This window comes from Apodemus sylvaticus, chromosome 3 (genome assembly GCF_947179515.1).
Source record: "Apodemus sylvaticus chromosome 3, mApoSyl1.1, whole genome shotgun sequence".
Classification (NCBI taxonomy): Eukaryota; Metazoa; Chordata; class Mammalia; order Rodentia; family Muridae; genus Apodemus; species Apodemus sylvaticus.
The window spans coordinates 127,519,475-127,546,923 of record NC_067474.1 but is presented as its reverse complement, the minus strand read 5'-3'; the positions used below and the strand labels follow the sequence as shown (position 1 = coordinate 127,546,923).

Below are 27,449 nucleotides of genomic sequence, written 5' to 3'. Positions count from 1 at the left end.
ACATAAACAAACTCAAAGAATAAAAACCACATGGTCATTTCATTGGATGCTGAAAAAGCATTTGACAAAATTCAGCATCCTTTCATGCTTAAAGTCTTGGAAAGAACAGGAATTCAAGGCCCATACCTAAACACAGTAAAAGCAATATACAGCAAACCGGTAGCCAGCATCAAACTAAATGGAGAGAAACTTGAAGCAATCCCACTAAAATCAGGGACTAGACAGGGCTGCCCCCTTTCTCCTTATCTTTTCAATATTGTACTTGAGGTACTAGCTCGGGCAATTCGACAACATAAGGAGGTCAAAGGGATACAAATTGGAAGGGAAGAAGTGAAACTATCATTATTTGCAGATGACATGATAGTCTACCTAAGTGACCCAAAAAACCCCACTAGAGAACTCCTACAGCTGATAAACAACTTCAGCAAAGTGGCAGGTTATGAGATCAACTAAAGCAAATCAGTGGCCTTCCTATACTCAAAAGATAAGCAGGCTAAGAAAGAAATTAGGGAAATGACCCCCTTCACAATAGCCACAAACAGTATAAAGTATCTTGGGGTGACTCTTAACAAACATGTGAAAGATCTGTATGACAAGAACTTCAAGACTCTGAAGAAGGAAATGGAAGAAGACCTCAAAAAATGGGAAAACCTCCCATGCTCATGGATCGGTAGAACCAATATAGTTAAAATGGCCATTTTGCCAAAAGCAATATACAGATTCAATGCAATACCCATCAAAATCCCAACTCAATTCTTCACAGAGTTAGAAAGAGCAATTATCAAATTCATCTGGAATAACAAAAACACAGGATATCTAAAACTATTCTCAGCACAAAAAGAAATTCTGGGGGAATCAGTATCCCTGACCTCAAGCAATACTACAGAGCAATAGTGTCAAAAACTGCATGGTATTGGTACAGTGACAGGCAGGAGGATCAATGGAACAGGATTGAAGATCCAGAAATGAACCCACACACCTATGGCCACTTGATCCTCGACAAAAAGGCTGAAAACATCCAATGGAAAAAAGATAGCCTTTTCAACAAATGGTGCTGGTTCAACTGGAGGTCAGCATGCAGAAGAATGCGAATTGATCCATCCTTGTCTCCTTGTACTAAGCTCAAATCCAAATGGATCAAGGACCTCCACATAAAGCCAGACACTCTGAAGCTAATAGAAAAGAAACTGGGGAAGACCCTTGAGGACATCGGTACAGGGAGAAAGTTTCTGAACAGAACACCAATGGTGTATGCTCTAAGATCGAAAATTGACAAATGAGACCTCATAAAATTACAAAGTTTCTGTAAGGCAAAGGACACCATCAAGAGGACAAATCGGCAACCAACAAATTGGGAAAAGATCTTCACCAATCCTACATCAGATAGAGGGCTAATATCCAATATATATAAAGTACTCAAGAAGTTAGACTCCAGAAAACCAAGCAACCCTATTAAAAATGGGGTACAGAGTTAAACAAAGAATTCTCACCTGAAGAACTTTGGATGGCGGAGAAGCATCTTAAAAAATGCTCAACTTCATTAGTCATTAGGGAAATGCAAATCAAAACAACCCTGAGATTTCACCTTACACCAGTCAGAATGGCTAAGATTAAAAATTCAGGAGACAGCAGGTGTTGGAGAGGGTGTGGAGAAAGAGGAACACTCCTCCACTGCTGGTGGGGTTACAAATTGGTACAACCACTCTGGAAATCAGTCTGGCGGTTCCTCCGAAAACTGGGCACCTCACTTCCAGAAGATCCTGCTATACCACTCCTGGGCATATACCCAGAGGATTCCCCACCATGTAATAAGGATACATGCTCTACTATGTTCATAGCAGTCCTATTTATAATTGCCAGATGCTGGAAAGAACCCAGGTATCCCTCAACAGAAGAGTGGATGCAAAAAATGTGGTATATCTACACAATGGAGTACTATTCAGCCATTAGAAACAATGAATTCATGAAATTCTTAGGCAAATGGATGGAGCTAGAGAACATCATACTAAGTGAGGTAACCCAGACTCAAAAGGTGAATCATGGTATGCACTCACTAATAAGTGGATATTAACCTAGAAAACTGGAATACACAAAACATAATCCACACATCAAATGAGGTACAAGAAGAAAGGAGGAGTGGCCCCTTGTTCTGGAAAGACTCAATGAAGCAGTATTTGACAAAATCAGAAAGGGGAAGTGGGAAGGGGTGGGTTGGAGGACAGGGGGAGAGAAGGGGGCTTACAGCACTTTCGGGGAGTGGGGTGCTAGAAAAGGGGAAATCATTTGAAATGTAAATAAAAAATATATCGAATAAAAAAAAAAAGACTATGGCCATGAATGTTCCCAGGGACTAAACCACCAACCAAATAGTACCCTTGGAAGGACCCATGGATCCAGCAGCGTATGTAGCCGAAGATGGCATTTCCTGGAATTAATAGGAGGAAAGGCCCTTGGTCCAATGAAGGTTCAATTTTCCAATGTAGATGAATGCCAGGGCAGAGAGAAGAAAATGGCTGCGTGGAAGAATGAACACCCACATAGAAGCAGGAGGAGGTGGAGGGGAGATCCCAGAGGGGAAAGTAGGAAATGGGATAAAAATGTAAATATATAAAATATCCAATAAAAAATATAATAAAAAAGTTTCAAATGTAAGTTTTTTTTCTTTATGTTCCATACATAACAGAGGATGGCTTTATCTGACAACAATGAAATGGGAGGCCCTTCGTCACATGGAGGTTTGAGGCTCCCAGTGTAGGGGGATGGTAGAGTGGTAAGGCAGGAGTAGGTGTTTGGGTGGAGGAGCACCCTCATAGAGTCAAAGGGAAGGGAGGGAGAGAGAAATGAGATCTGGGGGATTGTGGAGAGGTAACTAGGAAGAGGAAGCCATTTAAAATGTAAACCAGTTAAATGATTAATAATAGTAATAAAAAGAATACTTAATAGAGGGCCAAAGAAAAGGAAAAGTCATTTTATTGTGTTCTCATTGTTTCCCCAAAGTCTTGGCATAATGAGTTGAAATCTTAATGTCTCTCCAAGTTGTCAGTTTCCTCTTCCTGAAGCATCTCCTCTACATGAACTTGTCTACATTCATATGCATCATTTGTTCGGCAGTCTATGGATTGTTTCCCTGGTTGGATGCATTTAAGCAGGAACCATTTGGGACTTCGCTCATTTTCTGGAAAGACAAAAGTATAACCTTACCCTGATGTTTCAAAAACAGCAGGCCCTTTTCATTAATTAGTTTTAGATCTGTTCATTTAACTTAAGGGTGTTTCTCCTTTAGGAAAAATGCTTTTGGGCAGCAGAAAGTATATCATCCTTTAAAGTGAAAACAATTAAAGATAACATAGTTAAATGAAGCATAACATGTAGGGTTTAGTTGGGCATACATACATATTTTTATTTTTAAAACATGTTGTTAAGTGTTTGATGGTTCCATTCCACCATAGCTTGATCCTGTGAAATGTAAAGGGTTTCAGAAACACGGGTAGAATTTTGTGTATTGAAAAATGTGTTAGAGTATTTGTTAGTACAAGGAAGATCATGAGAACCTTAGACAAATTATACATAAAGAGATACTTGGCAAAGTTAAGTTTCACATGTGACACAATGGTATTCTCCTGGAGACTCCAGGGCCCCCTGTTCTGTCTGAAGCAATGCTATATAGCTGATTAGTGAGACAGTGAAACCGTGCAGGCCTCTGTGTATTCTAAGGACACCTGACAGTACAAAAGTCCCCAGACATAGTCAGCCATAGTTCCAGATATTATATGGGACCACCCAGTAATTATGCACTAGAAGATTGAAATCCTTTGTAAAATATGCTTTCAATATAGAATAGGCTCTTGTGAGGCTCCTCTAACTTTTTCCTTTGCCAGCATTTTATTTGTTCTTGTCAGAGAAGTGGAAAGCATAAAATTAAGACAAACAAACAAACAATCTTAATTAATGATGACCATTAATTTATAAAATCTAAAGCCATTTTTCAGATTCGGTAGTTTGTATTTATATATTTATGCACATACAGCAATAGTAATCAAGAGAACAAGCCATTAGTTTGAGACAGGAGTGAGGACTGGACATAGAATATGTTAGAAGGAGGAAAGGGAAATAGATATAAACCTAGGTAATAAGGTTTTAATTTTTTAAAAAAAGTAATAAAAAGGTAATGAAAGGTTAATTGTATATTTTATTTTACATTTCAAATGTTATCCTCTATTCAATTCCACCCGCCCCCCATGATCATGGGAGACCTTTCCATCTTCTGAGATCTTCTTCAATTTATTTCTTCAGAGACTTGAAGAGTCAAGTTGTCTTTGGGATGCTAAGATCCTGGTGTGAACAAGCTCCTGAGGTCCTGTGATCCTATGATTCTGAGCATGTTAGAGCACTTGCCTGTCAAGCTTCTTCTGGGTATTGTGGGACTGGGTACACAACTAACATTGCTCAGGGCTCTGGCTCAGAACAGAAGGAACCCATGCCACTGGCCTCCAGGCAGGGTTTCTACATCCTTGGATCCCACTGGCCTCAGTTACTCCTGGTGATGGGGCAGATGTGGTCTCCTCACTTATGATCATATTATCGTATGATCCTGCTTGTGTTAGAGGGCCTGAGAGTCGAGCTTCCTCTGGACATTGTGGGACTGGATTAGAGTTAGTGCTCTGCTCAGGGTACAGGCTCCAAGTCTAAGGCTTTTATATAATATTCATGATTTTTTAAGTTTAGGACAATTTAATTTTAAGCTAAAGAATTTTTACTACTAGGTAAAAGGATCTTCAGAAATACCTGAGAAATAATCCCAGAAAATCCTGGAGAAAACAATTGGATTCTTTTTATTATGCAAGCATGAAAGTAAATATTTGCCTGATCCTTTAAATCAGCCTTTTTCAACCTGCGCAGTGCATTATTGAATAAGCTAAAAATCTGCCCTGCTTTAGTGTTCTTTTAGTGGCGTTTAAGTGGGAATCTCCCGAAAGCAACTTAAAAAGTTGAGTCAACTCCTCAGTAATGATAGGCAGATAAGAAAGTACCCAATTGACAATTTTTGTAAATAATTGAGGGTAACTGTGAAATTTTAAGCTCAGAGGATAACAAAGAATTTGGTTTTTGAGTAATAATAAAACCTAAATAATTATATGATGATAGATTTTGTACTTAATCTGGAGCTATATCTAAATTTTGCTCTTTTACTTTACTTATCTTGACAGTTAAACACTTATTTAACTGGTTGATTAAACACCCAGCAGAGGAAAATTCCATTCAATACCTCAAGAAATTCATTCAGCACTAGATTAAATACTTTATGTATATATATTGATAGATATATCTGCTATTTTCCTTATTCTATGGTAAAACTTTTCACTGATATAAGGTCATTGGCTGCTGATTGTTTAAAGAGGGAACAGAGTATGAAAAATATTTGTTTTACCAACAGGATGTAAAGAAATAGAAAAAAGTACTCTTTCAATTCAAGTATAATAGCATAATGACCATGAGGAGTCATAATAGGAGCAGAGAGCCTGCCCAGACTTTCTCCATAGTTTCCATAGAAGTATTCATGTTCCTGAAATCATGTAATAAGGCAAAACTTACTCTTTATCGTTTTTGAATTACAAAATAAGGAAATTTCAAAAACTAACTGAAGGTTGTATGTGTTCTACTTGCAAATATTCCTATAATAGAAGTAAGCTCTTTTTCAACATATTTTCCATATAGGTACCTTTGATCAACCTATTTGCAATGTTCCTACTGTGTGGGAAAACAAAAGAGCTAACTGCTGGGTGAGATGCACTCTGAAACTCAAGTGTGAGTTATGGAGACCCACCCACCATTCCCTAGAACTCAAGTGTTACAAAAGATCCTGATCTGGCTGGACCTGAACAGGTAGAAAAAAGGGCCAGGCTACCAAGACATGCTAAGATACATCTGCAAGAAAATATTCTTTATCTCTCTTTTAAAATGACCCTTCTGAGAAGATCCAAACAATATATTACTATACTTAAGCTTGCAAAATAATTGATAGGAATTTTACCTCACCTCCCATAGGTTCTCTTCACATTATCTCTATTTTGCTTCCAGTAACCAACAACTATGATTCCTTTTTAGGAAACCAGTGATTGAAATTAACAGTAACTTGTACAAAGTTGCAGAACTGTTGCTCTAATAATTTTGCTCCTCTAAATCTTAGCAGACATTTAAATAACTGTATTAAATGCTTGTTTCAAAGAACTGAGGAGAAACTATGTTTATTTTACACTCTCATTTATGGTTGTGATCCTTGGGTAATAGGCACTAACTCTTACCCATTGCTTCTGCTCAATGAAATTTTCTTACCTCTTCTAATGATCTAATCCCTCACAGTAGGTACCAGATGTGGGGGACTCTACTAACACCCAGGCCAGCAGACTGTTGATTTTTATGAGATAAGAAGGTGAATTGGTATAACACATCTTAGTAGTCAATGTTTCCTCAAACTTGTCTGACATCAGGTAGCTTATTTCATTCATCTGTAAGAATACCTCAATTTGGAAAAAAGTTTCCTGGAGATTATTGTGTCCCTAAGACACAAAAATACTAAATAAAATTCTTGCCCACAGAATCCAAGAACACAACAAAATGATCATCCAACATGATCAAGTAGGCTACATCCCAGGGATGCAGGGATGGTTCAATATAAGGAAATCCATAAAGGCTATCCGCTACATAAACAAACTCAAAGAAAAAAAACCACATGATCATTTCATTAGATGCTGAAAAAGCATTTGACAAAATTCAGCATCCTTTCATGCTAAAAGTCTTGGAAAGGACAGGAATTCAAGGCCCATATCTAAACATAGTAAAAGCAATATACAGAAAACCGGTAGCCAACATCAAACTAAATGGAGAGAAACTTGAAGCAATCCCACTAAAATCAGGGACTAGACAAGGCTGCCCCCTCTCTCCATATCTCTCCAATATAGTTCTTGAAGTCCTAGCTAGAGCAATTAGACAACATAAGGAAGTCAACGGGATACAAATTGGAAAGGAAGAAGTCAAACTATCACTATTTGCAGATGATATGATAGTATACTTAAGTGACCCTAAAAACTCTACTAGAGAACTCCTACAGCTGATAAACAACTTCAGCAAAGTGGCTGGCTACAAAATCAATGCAAGCAAATCAATATCCTTTATATACTCAAAGGACAAGCAGACTGAGAAAGGAATTAGGGAAATGACTCCCTTCACATTAGCTACAAACAGCATAAAGTATCTTGGGGTGACTCTAACCAAGCAAGTGAAAGACCTATATGACAAGAACTTCAGATCTCTGAAGAAGGAAATCGAAGAAGATCTCAGGAAATGGAAAAATTTTCCATGCTCATGGATTGGCAGGATTAATATAGTTAAAATGGCCATCTTGCCAAAGGCAATCTACAGATTCAATGCTATCCACATAAAAATCCCAACGCAGTTCTTCATAGAGCTAGAAAGAGCAATTCTCAAATTCATCTGGAATAACAAAAAACCCAGGATGGCTAAAACTATTCTCAACAGTAAAAGAACTTCAGGGGGATTCAGTATCCCAGCCTTTAAACTTTACTACAGAGCAATAGTGATAAAAAATGCATGGTATTGGTATAATGTCAGGCAAGTGGATCAATGGAATAGGATTGAAGACCCAGAAATGAACCAACACACCTATGGTCACTTGATCTTCGACAAAGGAGCTGAAAGCATCCAGTGGGAAAACATAGTCTTTTCAACAATGGCGCTGGTTCAAGTGGAGGTCAGCATGCAGAAGAATGCAAATCGATTCATTCTTATCTCCTTGTACTAAGCTCAACTCCAAGTGGATCAAGGACCTCCACATAAAACCTGACACACTGAAACTAATAGAAAAGAAACTGGGGAAGACCCTTGAGGACATGGGCACAGGGGGAAAGTTCCTGAATAGAACACCAATAGCTTATGCTCTAAGATCAAGAATTGACAAATGGGACCTCATAAAACTACAAAGTTTCTGTAAGGCAAAGGACACTGTCAAAAGGACAAAACGTCAACCAACAGATTGGGAAAGGATCTTCACCAGCCCTAAATCTGACAGAGGGCTAATATCTAATATATACAAAGAACTCAAGAAGGTAGAACCCAGAGAACCAAATAACCCCATTAAAAAGTGAGGTACGAAGCTAAACAAAGAATTTTCATATAAAGAACTTTGGAGGGCTGAGAAACACCTTAAGAAATGTTCGACATCATTAATAATTAGGGAAATGCAAATCAAAACAACCCTGAGATTTCACCTTACACCAGTCATAATGGCTAAGGTCAAAAACTCAGGAGATAGCAGGTGTTGGCGAGGATGTGGAGAAAGAGGAACACTCCTCCACTGCTGGTGGGATTGCAAGATGGTGCAACCACTTTGGAAATCAGTCTGGCGGTTCTTCAGAAAACTGGGCATGACACTTCCTGAAGACCCTATTATACCACTCCTGGGCATATACCCAGAGGATTCTTCAGCATGCAATATGGACACATGCTCCACTATGTTCATAGAAGCCCTATTTGTAGTAGCCAGAAGCTGGAAAGAGCCCAGGTGTCCTTCAATGGAGGAATGGATACAAAAAATGTGGTATATTTACACAATGGAGTACTATTCAGCCATTAGAAACAATGAATTCATGAAATTCTTAGACAAATGGATGGAGCTGGAGAACATCATACTAAGTGAGGTAACCCAGTCTCAAAAGATCAATCATGCTATGCACTCACTGATAAGTGGATATTAGCCTAGAAACTTTGAGTACCCAAGACATAATCCACATATTAAATGATGTCCAAAAAGAATGGAGGAGTGGCCCCTGGTTCTGGAAAGACTCAGTGCAAGAGTATAGGAGAATTCCAGAACAGGGAAGCAGGAAGGGGTAGATGGAGGAACAGGGGTAAGGAAGAGGGCTTATGGGACTTGCAGGGAGTGGGGACCCAGAAAAGGGGAAATCATTTGAAATGTAAATAAAAATATATCAATTAAAAAAAATAAAAATGAATGCAAGTGCCACCACCAAAAAAAAAATTATTGCAATGTTCAAGAGACACTGTCTTGTGAAGACAGGTTCTATATATTAGCCCAGGAAGCATTACATGGAGAAAGATAGTGGTATGAATTGACTGAGATAAATAGAGACAAGATAATAACCTGAAGAAGCTGGTGATAAAACTATCATAGTTTGTCTTTTTAAATCATGAAAAAAATCTCTTAAATGCCATAATAGCAACATTTACAAACTTATGTCCATGAAAGTTTTAGCTCTGAGGCTAACTTTATCTATGATTTCAGCTATCAATCCTGAAGAATCCACATCCTATAGTCAGGCATGAACCCCACTAGGGTGATAGGGATACAAATACACCCACAAAAACTTTCAACGCAAAATTAATCCTTCTAACAAGTAATGCAAGGTCAGAGAATGGAGCAGAGACTGAAGGAAGGGCTAACCAATGACCAGCCCAATTTGAGACCTATTGCAGGGGCAAGCACCAATCCCTGGTACTATTAATGATACTATTGTTATGCTTGCAGAAAGCAGTCTAGCATGGTTGTTCTCTGAGAGGCTCCACCCAGCAATAAGTCAGACTGATGTATACACCTACAGCCAAACAGAAGATGGAGCTCAGGAACTTTTATGAAAGAATAGGAAGTAGGATTGTAGGTCCAAGGGGATAGGAACTCCAAAGGAAGACCAACAGAGTCAACTAACCTGGATTTTAGGGCTCTCAGAGACTGTATCACCAACCAAAGAACATACTTAGGCTGGACCTAGGTCTCCCCAAACATATGTAATAGATGTGCACATGGTCTAAAAAATTCTAAATTAATGGTTGTAGCCTATAAATAATTAATCTAAACTCTCATTGGTCAATTTAAAAAAAATCATAATGTTCTTGCAAAAAGCTCAATATACAGAGGCCTTCCAGGATGTATAGATTAAGTAACTGCCTACCTATATATGAGTTTACCATAATTTTACAGTAAGAGCTAGGATAGTCATTAATCTGAGATACATCCAACCAATACCAGTGAAAGACCCAGTATTCCCAAAATGGAAGTTACAGTCTACCAGTATTTATTCAACACAGTTCTTCATTTAGTTTTTCTTATAATTACTATTGCAAAAGGACCAGAACATTCACCTTATAGACATATGTGAATTAGTCACATGAAATAGATTTTCTGAGTTTCCCCCATCATCATCATATTTACCTTCCAATCTGAAGTAAATAAATGAAATGAGCTTGATGATAAATACTATCAGCATACACAGGATCACACTAATATCTTCAAGCCACAAAGTGTCCAATTCAAAGTGTCGATCTGAAACCGGGACTGGGAAAAGAGGAAAGACTCAGGATAGTTTCAAATAATAGAAGAACTCTAGATTTCACATTGAAGGTAGGCTTGCTATTCGGGTTCCTGTTGCTCCATACTTTCTCCAGGTACAAGAAAAATAGAAAACTTGACGTACTTGATTTTAGTGATGAGCCTGTTTGTGTCAAGCCTAAAAGAGGCTATGATGAGGAAGATGCCCTTTCTCCTTAAGCAGCATGACTCTAGCTCTTCCTAGTTTGTCTAAGATCACATAAGAATATTATGTGTTTGTTTTTGTAGTGCTGAGGTTCTCAGGAATTCTGGTACATGTAGAGTATAGTTAAAGAGAACAGTCTTAGATAATTAAGAACTCTGAAATGGAGGAGGTCTTCCACTTCTCAAGCATCATATTCCCTGTGAAACATTCTCTCTCCATTCTCATTTCCCTTTCTGTCTTGTCATTCTATCTGCTATACATCTTCCTCAATCCCCACCTGTAACATTCCCTCTCTCACCAAGGGTATCTGCTCAAGACATACTCATTGACAGTGTAGATGTTTGTGATGAGGAATGTTTGATACCTCCCCATCTGCCCACAGATGTTCCCTCCAATGAAAGGCAGAAAGATTCATTCAGTACATCTTTGTGAAAAACTTCAGTAAGGAATAGTTTCTTGGTCCCTACTCAGGTTTGTGGCTAGATCTGAAATGACACTGAAAGAGATTCAACGGATATAAAGAATATCCAATTATTTAAAGATATAAAGACTATCATATGGATAACATTTATGTCATCATATCATTCTTCATGATAAAGCACCCTTTAGGACAAAGACCCTGTGCTCTGGGTAACTTATCCATTTTTATGCTTCTGATTGATAAACATGGACAGTCATGAGGAAATATGACTGTACTGAAGAACAGACACAATTGGCCCTGACCGTTTGCTTTGTTTTGGGCTTCTCTTTTTCCTTAGTGATGAAAGACAGATTTCTTATCAGATAAAGTTCTTATCACTTGTTGCCAAAGGTAGACAAGAGAATTTATGCCTGTCAAGCACTTATAATCAAAGTTCTGCTGTTTAAAGCAGACTATCCAGGTATGGGGAGAAAGAGGAACTAGGTTTCTGATCCATTTTGAAAATGAGGAATTTCTAGTTTTTAACCTCTCTTGTGACAAAATGGGAGAAGGAGAAAAGAGTGCAGAGGTAGGGCGGAAATCTCTCTCTCTAATGCTCATATGCACACCTTCAGTTATGAATGCAAATGTGTTGAGGTACCATATTTCGTATTATCTTGCTCAGAAACTCAACTATACCCACTGGCGACCATCTATTGCTTTATTCAGTGAAGGAACCACCAGTAAGCCAAACAGATGAAATTCTCTGCTGTAAAACTTCCCACAAAGCTTATAGTCTGTTGGGGGTGGGGTGTAAAGATACAATAAATGGGTAAGTGCTGGCAAGTACATGAAGAAATGGACATTCTGGCATATTTTGGTGGGAAAACAAATGGTATGTTTTCTCCCCAACAAAAAGTAGAATTACAATGCTATCCAGAAACTCCATTTTTTGGACATATAGCCAAAAGAATAGAAAAATATACTCTAGAATTGGTATTTGTAGGTCTGTCTTCACAGAAGCATCATTGCCAATAAAAATCAGATGCTTCAAACCATTAGAGTCTATAATTCTACAAACAAAAGTCAAAGCAGCATGAGAATTAAGTGATGCTTTTCCCAGTTGTCTTGTAGAAGAATAAAATATTCTAGATTTCTTCTGTTTGTCTATGTGTATATAAGTACTTTTTCTACATCATAACTTTAGTTTTCAGGTATATAACAGACCTCCATTGTTAATCAGACATTTTTTTAGTTTATTAGTTTTATAACAAAGCTATTTGATATTTAATTAATACAGTAGTTATTTTCTACCTCATAGTCTTATGACATTAAATATATTCATATTGAACAGTTCCCATCATCAGTCATCTGTAAATGCTTTTACCTTTCCAAATTAAATTATGTACTCATCAAACAAAAATTCCACATCTTTTATTACCTCTTGCTCATGCAAATTTCCATTCTACTATCAATATATAAGGTCTGAACTATTCAAGAATCTTATATAAAAGTAAAATCACATTGTGTCGTTTCATTGTGTTCTACTGAGTTTAAGACCCTAAAACTCATTTATGCAGATAGGATATTGCCCAATTTGCAATTAACTCTCATTAGTTTTAAGGATGTTGGTGTGTTAATTTCACAGAAGGAAATGAATGAAAAGATTCTCTAAAATTTTCAATTCAGCCTTGTGATTCTATAGTACAATTGGGAAAGAATCTCTGGCTTATAATAGTACAGCAGTTCTCAGCTCTTAGGGCATGACCATCAGAAAAAAATATATTTAAAATGGTTTAGAAATACCCACTCAAAAATTTATTTTCATTTCTACATTATAACAGTAATTTTCACACTTATTGGTGTTTTAGTCCCCGAGTCCATGGGAAATATGTGTGATCTCCAATAGTCATAACTCATAGGTTGAGAACCTCTACAGTATATAGGACTATTTCATCTCATTGTTCTGTGCAATAATTATGTGTAAATAATTTCCATAAGGCTTGAAGGATAAAGGTAGAGCAACACATTTTAAATATGTTCCTTATTTCAATTTTTCATTTTGATAACTGATTCAAATATGAAAAGAAAGAATGACTATACCTGTCTGTGAATAGCATGAAATTGAAAAATATTTGTTCAAAAAGTAAGTAACTTTGAGAATGCCTTTTGCTTTGTATCAAACTGTAAAATAAATATTTGAATTTAAAATTACCTTTTCACAATAAAGATTTGTTTCTATTTCTGAATCATTATTCAATTAAACTATATAAGTTTGACAATTATTATTTGAGATATTTTTGCTTTTGTGAATACATTTATTTTGAATTTATTTTTGAAAGTTCGTTTTTAATTGAAGATATTTTTTCTTATATTCTGATTACAAGTTTTTCCTCCTCTACCTTCTCAGCTTCTCTTCCCTCTACTAACTCTAAGGCTTCTTTATTCTCTGGCTTTACAAAAGATCCTATTTGGTACAATCTATACTGATCCTCCCCTCACTCCCCAACTCTAACAGCCTCTGAGTTGTCCAACATATCTCCCTCCCAAATTCATGTCCTTGTTTGTTTGTTTATTACTGGTAAACCCTTGAGCTTATGATGTTGCACATTTGTAAGGTTTCAGGTTTTAAACTGAGGTATAGGAAACCTACCATTGAAAACTCTTTCCCCCTGCCATGTCCCAACATCTGTTAACTCCTAAAATGTCCTCTACTAGAGTTGCAGCTCAAGGAGCTCTTGCTGCTATTTTTAAAGGTTTGATCTACACTTTAAACCTTTAAGATACTGAAGCTAGAGAGATGCTCAGCAATCAAGAGCAAGTTCAAGGAACAATCATTTTTCTTTTACTAAATGTCTTACTGAGAATTTGGGAAAATAGTTTAATAGGTTGATGTCTGACTGTTTCATACATACCTCTTTGATTTAGATGCAAAATGAACATTACTCCTGTAACTGCAACCACGGAAATTATGAGTACCATTGCACCCTTTAACCAATAACATATTGCCACAGAGAAGCCACCTAGAGGAAAAAATTAGGGTTAGAATCACATGATATTTATAAGGAGATACTCTACATTGAAATACATAAAAAATCATGTGTATGTAGAGTACAGTATCAGGGTAGAAGTGTAAGGGCTACTTTTTCATGCTGACTTCTTATATTCATAGAAGAAGGAGAGATTTAGTGTAGAATATAACAGATTGGGAATAAAAAGGATAAATATTTTTAAGGTGTTACACACTTGGAATTGAGATTAAGATGGCCCAACCTCACTTCCAGAAGATCCTGCTATACCACTCCTGGGCATATACCCAGAGGATTCCCCACCATGTGATAAGGATACATGCTCTACTATGTTCATAGCAGCCCTATTTATAATTGCCAGATGCTGGAAAGAACCCAGGTATCCCTTAACAGAAGAGTGGATGCAAAAAATGTGGTACATCTACACAATGGAGTACTATTCAGCCATTAGAAACAATGAATTCATGAAATTCTTAGGCAAATGGATGGAGCTAGAGAACATCATACTAAGTGAGGTAACCCAGACTCAAAAGGTGAATCATGGTATACACTCACTAATAAGTGGATATTAACCTAGAAACCTGGAATACCCAAAACATAATCTACACATCAAATGAGGTACAAGAAGAAAGGAAGAGTGGCCCCTTGTTCTGGAAAGACTCAGTGAAGCAGTATTCAGCAAAACCAGAATGGGGAAGTGGGAAGGAGTGGGTGGGAGGACAGGGGGAGAGAAGGGGGCTTACAGGATTTTCTGGGAGGGGGGGGGCTAGGAAAGGGGAAATCATTTGAAATGTAAATAAAAATATATCTAATAAAAAAAGAAAGAAAATTGAAAAAAAAAAAAAAAGATGGCCCAGTGAAAAGTAGCTAATGTTTCCTTTATTCCATCTCACTTGCCCTGAGTAGGCATTATTAAGAGCAAGAGACAGTCATATCTTATTATCATTTTTTTCTGGATTTTCAAGATACAGAAAGAGGAAATTTCTGAAGATCTCTAAACTGCCTAATAGATCCTAATTTACATAATGTGAGAATTTACTACCATAGGTTGTTTCCACTCTTCTGCTTGAAAAATTTAGTCACTGTGGTTGTTTGAATGAAAATGGCCCCTATAGGCTCATATTTATTGGTCTTCAGATAATATTTTGGGGGAAGTATTAAAAAGTGTGTTGCTATATGAAGAGGTAATTCACAGGACATCGAGGTTTCAAAAGATTGCCTCCATTTCCTCTCTGTCCCTTTGTCTTTGTCTCTCTGTGTCACTTTGTCTCTTTCTGTCTCTCTGTGTCTCTCTCTCCCTCCTCTCTTTTCCTCTATCTCTCTCCCTCTCTCTTTCTGTGTATGTATCTGTGCATGAGTGCTCACAAGTATGTGTGTGCACATGCTATACCCCACAACAGACATTGAAATTGGCGACTGTTTTAGTCATATAGCAGTGTTCAGGAGAGGAGTTATAAATGTAAAGGAGGAAACCCAGAAACTTCAGAGAAATGCAGAAATATTCATTTCCAGATCATTAAACGGTGGCCATACTCCATGAATTTAGCAGATCTAGAGGGTCTGAATGTGTTCCAGAAAGATAGAACTATGGCAAAAATATACACGAGTTTGAGAATACTAATTGTATTGGCACATATTCATCCCCACATATTATCACATATTATGTGATATGTGAGTTTTTAGCATATTTTTATTCAGATGTACATTAATCATTAGTCATGCAGCCACCACCCCACATAAAATATTTTGTCTCCTTAGTTCATGATCCCTTTGCTTCCCAGAGAATATTGTTTTAGCAATAACATCATATATATTTTAACAGCCTTTTTTATCTATGTAAATTCTACCATCCACAAATGAGGGAAATGGTGATATCTGTATTTCTGAGTTTATCATCTAAATTATCAATTACCTGGTACATTCACTTTGTGCCTTACAAATGACAATTTTATTTTTAATAGATGAATAAAACTTCACTTCAATACATATTACATTCTTATATATTTTTATCAGCTTCTCTGTTAACAGACATCATAAGTGAGTCAGTTGGCTATTTTAAGTAGTGCCTTAATAAATCAGGATGTACAATTATTTGTTATATGCTGACTTGGAGTGTTTGTGAGTATCCACCCAGTACTAGTAACACTAGATACTTCAAAGTTATAATTTCATGTTTTAACAGATATTGCTGCATGTTTTACAACTGAGAAATATGAATAGAAAATTAGAGATCCAGCATCTATAATAGAACAAAAAACGTATTACACCCATGTTCAGTTTGTTGGGCCAATAAGTTTATTGAAGTTACTTTGAAAAGTGTTATGACTCAAAAATAACTTTATAACTGAAAGATCCTTCCTAATGTAAGTGGTGACTCATGAAAATTGCTTACTTGGAGCCCAGTGCTCAACAAACAACTTCCACTGAAATAATCTTTTTATCAGAAGTCTTTTTACTCACTTTATAAACAATATTAAGAATGAAAATCATAAGATATCTAAGTAGTGTGATCTTCCTGATCCTTTTAAGTTTCCTTAGATTCCTAAATGTTATGAGTCATCCTTCACTCTCTAGGAAGGAATGTTTCTATTTAAAGGAAAGAACTATACAACATTCTACCATTTCATTCAGTTCTTATATTCCTTTGATTCATTTTGAAAACATTTGAATGTTGGAGAGTGCTGTGTAGATGTATACTATTTTTTTTTTTATAGCTAAGAATTGAGTTACTATGTTATAGCAAAAGTAACCTTTGTTCAGGAGCTTGGACAGCTAGCAATCTCCACAGAGACTAAAAAAGTCAGATTTCTCACAGCATAAGTATTCTATGAGTATAAACACAAGTATTTTAAATGTGATGTGTGGGGCACTCTAAAACTGTCTAAACAAAAGTCGTCTATATTGTATATTCTGGCACAGTGAAGGCCAGCACTCAGGGAGTGAACTTTTTGTTTTGTCCTATCGTGATTTTTTATATTATGCACCCAAAGGGTACAATGCATTTATCAACATGCTTTTGTCATCTAGTTTCAGCATAACCAACAGCAGCAGAAATAGCCTTGTGTTTTTTGAGGTCTTGGGACTTCCTTGGCTTCAGAGGCTTTCTAGAGAGTCAGTGGCCCCATTGAATAAGAATGTCATTTAACATCCTTTTGGTTCCTTGCAGTCTTTCTTATTGGTTTTTACTTATACATGTTGGCTTGTAAACTAATACCTAATTGTTTTCACAGATGATTTCAAATCTATAAATCACTTATGACTTAGCCTTACATAATGAACTATATCTTATATGGGGTAGACAGGATCTTTCAAGACTCACTACTATCTACTTCAAGCAAGAGTAAACTGATTTTGGTGGGATGAAAGGACACTAATAGAGAAACATGAGCCAGAATGTACACTTCAGGAAAGATCTCATTCTTTATATACATTATATTATTTTAAAAAGGCATGTTGGTATGAGTGCATAAATATCAGTGACTACTCATATAGCCATCTACAAACCAACCATATTCCATAATCCATCTGGCTTCCATAGTCTGGAATGCTACTATTTTCCTCAGGTTGTGTCATATTGTGCTGCTTATCCTGGCTCAGACCTAAGGAGGAACAAACTAATATTTAGCCTGCTGTGCCTACCACTGTAGCTGGATCTGTGGTTATGACCAGCTCTGAGCCAACACCAAAACCTCGATTCTTCTTTATCCATATCTGGTTATTGAAAGATGATGGATGAAAATCTTCACTTCTGGTATACTTATTTGCAGGGAAAAAAACATACATCACATACTCTGGTAGGTGATAACTACCTATCACTATAAAAGCTCAATAATTTCTCTATGTTGTTTTTATCATTTATGCCTTTAATGAACTGTTTCTAAAGTGTTAAATCCTACTAGAAGCTTACTGATATATAACATCTTATATTTTGTTGAAAAAGTCCCCTAGCATCCCAGTTGTCACATTTGTCTTAGTGTGAATCTAGCAGACCCTTTTTTTTTTTATCTATTTTGCCCTCCATTTACCCGATCTTGATTTCATTAGATTTTTAACAACCCAATCTAAATAACAATGTAAATCATTCATATATGTCAAAGCCTCTTCTATTTCATAAAGGGGCAATCCCACCATGGGTCTCAGAAAAACTACAGTGCAGTACCAGGAACTGATTTTTTCCCTGGATTTTCTATAAACAGATTTTAACCAGCCTGCAAAACTGAGCACTGACCACATCCAGTTTAACAAAATTCTTTGGTCATGGCTATCCTTTTCTATTGTCTTCCTAATCCTTTTAATTATGGAAATCCTGGCTGGAGATAGTTAAGTGTTGAAAGTGTCTCTCGCAAGTCAGTCCATCCAGACTGCTGTCAGTCTTTTATTGCCTCAGGATATGCTGGATATAACTGTTTTTTCGATTCTGTGATACCCACATTTTCTCATACATTCCCATTACCCACAGCCTTACAATTCATGCCCTGAGCAATTCACTGTTAAGCTTAAAATCTTGTCAATTTTAAGCAGTCTAGATTGAGAGTATTCCCTACATATCACTCTATTGCCTATCTTTTCCTGATATGAAAAGTCAAGCTTGATTGGTACATTCTATCAGAGTTATGTCATGTACTTCCTCCAAATATGTGTGTGTGTGTGTGTGGTGTGTACATGTGTAGGTGTACCTATACATATGTGTATGTATATGTATATATAACTTAGACCAGTGGGATTTAAGTTTTCTATTATAAAGGACATTTTCTTACCAAAGATCCAATTGCTTCACTCTCACCAGCTGTGGGAAATTGCAAGTTGAGATCTCCTTCTCATCCCCTTTTGGTTTCTCTTTTCCTCTCAAATCTGAGAGCAGTGTGAAGAAGAGAAATTCCCTGTCTTGTTATATCATCATCCTCCACTCAGGTGGGAAAATTCTTTCTAGGCAGGGAGCTAATCCCATGTGATGAGCCTCGCCCAAAGAATAGCCAAGTGACTATTAACAGAGCTTTCTTATGATTTTCTATAACATCAGATACTTTTAGAGATTACAATATATATCCAACCAGGCATTTGGGGGTTCATCTCCATAAACCCATGAGACACACCCCATTTACCAAAAAGGCATTCCACCAGATACAATGTAAAGAAAAATTTCCACACTAGGGAATATCTACTCTCAGATAGCACAGTCTTGGTTGCATGATTTATATCTCATCCCAATGAGCATGAAAGTCTAATTAAAGAAAATAAGCTCAAAATTGCATGTCTCAGGAAAAGTATCAATATAGAGTTTGGCTTGTACAGATGCCTTATCTCATTGACCATTGCATAGTGTAGGTAACCACTCCTCCCCAACTTTTCCTGGTTAGACAAAAAAAAGTAGTTAATTCACTTCAACAGTTCTCCTATAAAGAAGGATTAATGATTCTAAGTCTATATTCATGAACCAATGAGTTTATTTGGGATTACTTACTTAGTAACAGGTTACTTACTTTATCTACTGTAATTCAAAGATAAATAGCTCTATTTCTGAAGCTCTCACTCCCACATGGGTAAGGAGATTCCCAAGTCACTTTTTACAGCTCTCTGATCACTCTAAGTAAATGCCGTCTCAACTTGATTAGAGTAATGACAACACCAGGTTTGTAAACAGCACTGTTGGAAGCTCCATTAGCAAAAGGAGAGGATGTAAGACAAAATAATTGGTAAGGACATATACAACATGTGACCCTGGAGATTTGGACTTCCTGGAAAAAACTGACTTGGGAAATTATGATTGATTAGCTTTAGCCACTTCTCCTTCTTTTTCTCAAGCCTACTTACCATATATTAGATGCTGCTGAACACAATAGGTTATGCAGAAGACTATCGGTATCAATCCTATTGTAGTCAGAATCGTTATCCAAACACATTTCCATGAAAACAGTTCACCTGAAACAGTGAGTCATAAATCTTACTGTGGAGAATACTTGGCTTGGACATACTTAGTTAGGAATGCTGATTCATTTAAAGGTTGTTATAATTTCAGAGCCTAACATCCTGGAATATCAGGACTAGGTGAGAATGGAGAGGCAGTTTCAATGGGCAGAATAAAGAGCAGGACATGAACAGAGAGAAAATAAAACAGTTAATATTTATGTTGATGCTGATACAAAGGTATGTAGAGGTCATGTGCCTCATTTCTTCCCATCTGTCCTGCCTCTTAAGCTTCCCGGGTGGAAAGGAAAAGGCTTTTCAACACTTTTGAGGTTATCAGGATCTAAATCTTCACTAATGCTGATGATGTTACTATTCTAATTTCTGACAAAATAAACTTCAAGTCACTCTAAAAAAATAGACTTCCAAGTTTTACTACCAAGTCAGTCCAAGAAGGTGATTTAGTACTCACATCTGAAGTACCACCATATGTGCACTGCTCAATTTGATGTGCTCATTAAATCTAGAGATGAAGATTCTGAATATATCTAGATACATAGGTTTGTCTAAATTTTCCTTTTCTGTTCTTCATACAAATTTTCATATCTTTCTCCCAAAATAAAAATTCTACACTATCTAAAATGCATTATTATGTCTATCAGGAGACTGTTTTCCAGACCACCAAGAGTTCTCCCACATAATTTTGAATATTTATGGTGGACTAAACCTGTATTATCTGTTATATTCATACATTTAATTCACAGGAATTAGTTCATTTCTCAGATAAACTCTCATGCCTAGTACCCCAGTGAGCTCAAGCTGGAATTTGGCCTGCTTTCCAGCCAGTTAGTGAGTAACAAATTCCTACATGACTAAATTTGATTATGATATTTTCTTTGTCATCCTACTTGATTCCTCATTATGCTCAGTGAACAGAACATATGCCTAAATGTTTCCTAAAACTACAGTCTTTAAAGTTTGTGTTAAATATATTTACTTTAAACATGTTCAGAGACCATAAATATTTAACAAAAATACTACATTATAAATTGTATCTTCTTCAACTCAATGAAACTATAAATATGTTAACAAATATTTCAACTTCTTCTTTCTTCATTTATATATAAATATGTGTGCAATGGATTACATATACACATATACACAGACACATATCTTTTGACCAAATCTGTGGCTTTAATTCTTTTTTTTAAGTCTCTTCTGGAAAGTAGCTGGCTAATTCCACAGATACATACCAATACATATTCATACTTGTAACACATCATTTTGGTTTTATTAATTCCTTTAAAGTATCAACTTTTGTTTGCTTAATTACATTGAGGTATCCAGTATTTGAAGAAGTTGGATATGTTAGTATATAAAATCACTGCCAAAGCCTCACACATACAGAGGCAGATGCTAGCAGCCAACCATTGGACTCGGTGTGGGGTCCCCAATGGAGGAGTTGTAGGACTGACTGGAGGAGCTGAAGGTGTTTACAGCCCCATAGGAAGAACAACGAGGTCGACCACCGAGATGTACCAGGACTCCCAGGGACTAAACCATCAATCAAGGGGTAAACATAGTTTCAGCCAAAAATGTGGCAGAGGAATGCCTTGTTGGGCATCAGAGGGAGGAGAGGTTTTTGGTCCTGTGAAGGCTCAATAGATGCGTAAAAAAAAAAAAAAAAAAAAAAAAGGAAATCAAGTGAATGGGAAGGTAGGAGTGGGTCAAGTGGAGGAGCATATACTTGGAGGTGGGATGGGAGGAGGGGTTGAGAGTTTTCAGGGTGGGGAGAAACCAGGAAAGGTTTTAGTATTTGAAATGTAAGTGAAGATTATATTCAAAAAAATCACTGAGAATTTATATTTAGGAAAGGGTACGGGCATAAAACATGATATAAGATTATGGTTGTATAATAGGTTAAAAAAGAAATAATAAAAAAGGAAGCAGAGTTAAAAGGGTAATGAAACAGATAGTGCCAGGTGCATGAGTGTAGGTGAGATATAAGCTTCAAGTAGTTAAAGTAATACTTGCTAGAGAGTGAGATTTGAATATGAAAATGAAAGAAATAAAGAAAGATAAATGAACTTACAATATGCTGGAAAATACAGCTGGAGGAAAAACCAGAAGGCAGAGTTTATTTACTTGGATGATTGAGTAGATGACATAGAGAAGGAGAACATTAGGAGATGAAACTAGGAATGTAACAGGGATGCAGATAACAAAAAGAAAGATGTGTAACTATATCTAAATATGGAGCAATTTCATAGTATTTAACAAAGATGATATTTTTAGTAAGTCTGTGTATCTTTATGTTCAGGATATCCTATAATTAATTAGATCAGAAATAAGAGAACTAGAGTGGTATTTCTAAGTCATAATTCAGTCATAGACATAATTCAGACTTAGATAGCAATGAAAAGATGGCAAGAAGTAACGAGGAAAGAGACTCTAGTTATTAACCTGCTGATATTGTTTCTCTGGCTTCTTCTTTCTAAATTACTGAATTCCACAATTACCATGATTTCAGGACTACACCAAGCACAGAGAGACCTCCAACCCTCATATACAGGAAACTGCTTGGTATGAAGTTTCAGTGGGTTATGAAAAACCTCTCAACTCAAGCTTTTGTATATTCTTGTCAATATATTTTTTGAATTACTGAAATATCTTGAATTAAAAACATTTTCTCTAATAACTTATTTAATTATCTGAAGCATATTCTTTATTTCAAACTATAATACATATTTTAATTTAGTTGAAAATTGAATTAATCTCTTTTTTGAAATTTTAATTGACAAATGTATTTTTTACACTCCACATTTCATTGAATCTCTTGAATCCATGTTTTTACTTTTCTTTCCTGTTATCACATTTTTATTTCTACTTTTTATTGGTAATCTTATTTATTCACATTTTAAATGTTACACCCTTCCCAGTTTCCCCTCCCCAACCCCCCTATTCTTTTCCCAAACCTCCTATCCTCTCCTGAAACCCACTGAGATCATTCACCCATGATCAAATTAGTTTCAGCCCAGGAATGTAGGGATAGGTCAGTCCATCAATGTAATCCAATATATAAACAAACTCAATGAAAAAGCCACATGATCATCTCATTAGATGCTGAAAAAGCCTTTGAAAAAATACAATAGCCCTTCATGTTAAAAGCATTGTAGAGATCAGAAATTTAATGCCCATACCTAAACATAATGAAAGCAATATATTGCAAACCAATATCCAACATCAAATTAAATGGAGAGAAACTTGAATTAATACCACTAAAATCAGGGACAAGACAAGGCTGCCTTCTCTCCCCATATATAATATAGTACTTGAAGTTCTAGCCAGAGCAATTAGGCAACAAAATGTGATTTGCTGGGGGGGGGGGATGGAGAATAAATTATGGAGTGTAAAAAAATAAATTAATTAATAAAAAATCAAAGAGATGCATATTGGAAATGAAGAAGTGTAGATATGACTATTTGCAAATGGCATGACAGTGTACCTAACTGACCCCCTAAAATCCATGACAGAATGCCTAAAACTGATAATCAACTCTAGCAGAAAGTCTGGATATAAAATTAATTCAAACAAATCAGTAGCTTTCCTCTACTCAAAGGATAAACGGGCTAAGAAGGAAATTAGGCAAACTACATGCTGTATAATAGTCACAAATAATATAAAATATGTTGGCATGGTTCTAGCTAAGCAAGTGAAAACTCTGTATGACAAGAACTTCAAGTCTCTGAAGAAAGAAATAGAAGAAAACCTCATAAGATGGGAGATCTCTGCATGCTCATGGATCATCAGGATTAAGATAGTAAAAATGGCCGTCTTAACAAAAGCAATCTATGTGTTAAATGCTTTCCTGATCAAAATTCCAACTCAAATCTTCATACAGTTAGAAAAAGCATTTTCCAAATATATCTGGAATAACAAAAACCCAGGATAGCAAAAACTATTCTCCACAATAAAAGAACTTCTGGGGTAATCACGATCCCTCACCTCAAGCTATACTACAGAGCTGTAGTGATAAAACCCACATGGTATTAGTACAGTGATGCATGGGTGTATCAATGAACTATAATTGAAGACCCAAAAATGTACCTACATTCCTATGGTCACTTGATCTTTGACAAAGAAACTAAAACCATCAAGTGGAAAAAAAGACAGCATCTTCAACAAATGGTGCTGGTCCAACTGGAGATCAGCATGTCGAAAAGTGCAAATTGATCCATTCTTATCTCCTTGTACAAAGCTCAAGTCCTAGTGGATCAAAGACCTCCACATAAAACCATAATAAAAAATAAAATGGAAAAGAACCTCAAACATTTTAGCACAGTGTAAAATTTCCTGAACACAACACCAATGGCTCATGCTCTAAGATCAACAATTGAAAATAGGACCTCATAAAATTGAAAAGCTTCTGTAAGGCAAAGGACACTGTCAATAGGACAAAACTGCAACCCACCTATTGGGAAAAGAAAATCTTTACCAACCTACATCAGATAGAGAGCTAATACCAAAATATACAAAGACCTCAAGAATTATCTATGCTATATTAAGGCCTATATTTTTGCCTGGAGAACATTCCTCGACTTAATCTATCAGAATGACCTGGGTGAAATTAAAGTTTTGTTTCTAGTTTTATCACCAGGTTTTATACTTTTCTTTTGGGATATATCTTTTATTTACCTGGTGTAACTGTAATCTTGGAGGCCTACAGTTAAATAAGCTCACCCTTGCTAATTTCTGTTTTTTTTTTTTTTAATTCGGACTTCCTAGTTTAATTCAGCTGTTCCGGGTTGAAAGTCCTCTCCAAATTGATTGAAACTGGCTTCTCTAAGTTTCTCACTGAATTTCTCTGTTTTGAGGAATTCCTCTGAATTCCATGAACTCAACTGCATTGACTGCAGATACTGAATGATACTGAATGGAACTGCATGAACTCAATGAACTTACTCTATTCCTATGTGCTGCTCCTAAGTCACTTCTCTTCAATGTCTCTTCTCCTGAGAGTTGGAAATAAGCTATCTCTATCTCTGACTCATCCTCTCGAACCTTTCTCTGGTGTATCACTTTGTTCTCCCCTGATTTAGCAGTCTCTTTCAAACACGAATACTTCTTTCTACAAACTGATTGGATTATGCTAAATGTGTGTCTATATTCCAGCTAGAGGAATTAAAGGTGTGTCATTTCAGTCAGATCATACATATCTAGAAGGTCTTTGGATGTGAACTCTTGCCAGAGCAGCCATATTGCTGGATTAAAATTCTTTTACAATATATGACCAAATCTAAATCATTGATACCACTAATATCTGGAAACCTGACTCAGACACCTGTCTCAGGACTCCAGCAAAAACAAGACTCTGGATGTATTTTAAAGTTAGGCCTAGCGTTATCTCTGTGAATATGATAAAAAATGGAAGTCAAGTATGACTTTAATGATTTAGTTATGAAAACCTGAAAATATGAAAACATACCACAAAGCATAAACATTGTGCTATCTTGGGATTAACTACAAGCTACTTCTTGATATGCTTATTTTATTATAACTATTAGACTTTTGGATTGACTTTGAGTTTCAGATGAGAACAGAAGAGAGGAGTTATAACTTGAGCAAACCTTTCCTTAGAATCCTTAGATCTAGAATCCTAGATCTAAGAATCCTAATGATACTGAAGAATCTTAGAATCCTAATGATACTTAAAGCCATGAGCTAAAAGGAAATCAGAAGAGACTAAGATCTCAAACATTTTGCCTTGTAACTTTTAAAGTCAATGTACCAGTTAGTTTTGCTGACTTAACACAAACAAGAATTATCTAGGACAAAGAAACCTGAACTCAGGAGTTGCCTTCATTAGATTGGACTTCGGCAATATATGGAGAACATTTTCTTGATTTATGATTGTTGTGGCAGGGCTCAGGTCACTGGTGGTCTATGGTGCCATCCTTGGACAGGTGATCATGAGTTATTTCAGAAAGCAAGCTGAGAAATCCATGGAGAAAAACACAAGTGATCAGTGTTCCTCTGAGGTCTCTACTTGAATTTCTGCCTCCAAGTTTCTACTTTAAGCTCCTGTTATAGCTCCCCTTGATTATGAACTGTGATGCAGCTGTCTAATCCAAATAGACTCTACTCCCACTCATATTTGGTTTTGATCATTATGTTTTATCACGATGAGAGAAATGCAAACTATAATAGACAAAAATATAGAGTGGAAACATAAATACACCCAAAAAAATAAGAGACAACAAACTAAATGTGGAATAAGGTCTAGAGAAAGTAAGTCTTTGGAAATAAAGTCAAGGAAGAAGCTAATAATAAATATATGTAACAATGACTGTTAATAAGTATATGTAACAATGACACACATTTTACCTGATAGGACAACACTTATGCTTTCTTCTTGGTGAGTTAAAAGGTTTTGAAGATAGCAAGTGACACTCCTGTGGGAGCTGGCTTCAATAAGAAGGGACATTTTCATGTTGAACAATTTGTTTTCATCCTGTGAATGGGCTTTTGATGTAGCTGTAATGACATTTCCCTTGTTATCTCTCCATTCCATGTGAGGCTGTGGGAACCAACCACCAGAATGACACTCCAACATCACACCTTTGATATTAGGGGGCTGCACGAGAATGTTTATGTCTGAGCTTGTGGCTGATTGAAAAACAAAAAGGATAACAATATTGTAAGGTGTAAGTTGAAGAGGAAAACAACAGAGTCTTAAAAGCCCTTCTCAGGTTTAATCATGGTTTCAAAAGATTAACTAATTTTCAAAAGGCTATAGGACCCCAGTTGCCATAAGACACAAAATATCATGAGCCAGGTGAAAATTGTATAATACTGTCAGTAACATGCCCAAACTCCTCTTTCTTTCTCTCTCTCTCTTCCTCTCTCTTCTCTCTTCCTCTCCCTCCCTCTCTCTTCTCTCTCTCTTATATATACATGTATGTATATGTATATATACATATATACACAAATATAATAAAGATTATCACTGTCACTAGCTATTTTTCATCCATGACAAATAGATTATAAATATGAAGTTCATTGACAACACTACTAAGGAATATCAGGTTAGTTGACACTTTGTGTATTTTAATAGTATTTATTTTCATAAAATATGTATTATGTTAAAAAGATAATATATTAATAGTATGAATATCACATAATAATTTAGAGAGAAATGATCATTTAGAGAAACCTTTCAAGATCATAACTAAACTTGCATAATACATAGGCAAAGAAATAATGTATGGAGATTTCAAATACTGTTTCTAAATTTATCCATTAAAATGTCCTTGGGGCCAGGCGGTGGTGGTGCACGCCTGTAATTCCAGCACTCTGGGAGGCAGAGGCAGGTGGATTTCTGAGTTCGAGGCCGGCCTGGTTTACAGAGTGAGTCCCAGGACAGCCAGGGCTATACAGAGAAACCCTGTCTCCAAAAAACCAAAAAAAAAAAAATGTCCTTGGAATAACAAAAACATTTCATATGTGTGCCATCATAGTAGGTCTTTATTTCATAAGACTGCTAAAGATGGC

At 36.3% G+C, this 27,449-nt stretch overlaps 1 protein-coding gene across 1 annotated transcript in view; it reads right to left on the bottom strand.

Moving 5' to 3' along the window:
- Nucleotides 1–3,020: 3,020 nt before the first annotated feature.
- The window catches only part of LOC127680340 (selection and upkeep of intraepithelial T-cells protein 2-like), a 112,186-nt gene continuing 87,757 nt past the window's right edge, over nt 3,021–27,449 (bottom strand). The window contains exons 5-10 of the mRNA XM_052175825.1: nt 26,283–26,564; nt 19,806–19,913; nt 13,881–13,988; nt 10,200–10,366; nt 5,491–5,563; nt 3,021–3,175 (exon numbers count right to left, since the gene is read on the bottom strand). Coding sequence (XP_052031785.1) covers nt 3,021–3,175; nt 5,491–5,563; nt 10,200–10,366; nt 13,881–13,988; nt 19,806–19,913; nt 26,283–26,564 — 893 coding nt within the window. The remainder of the gene's footprint in view (nt 3,176–5,490; nt 5,564–10,199; nt 10,367–13,880; nt 13,989–19,805; nt 19,914–26,282; nt 26,565–27,449) is intronic.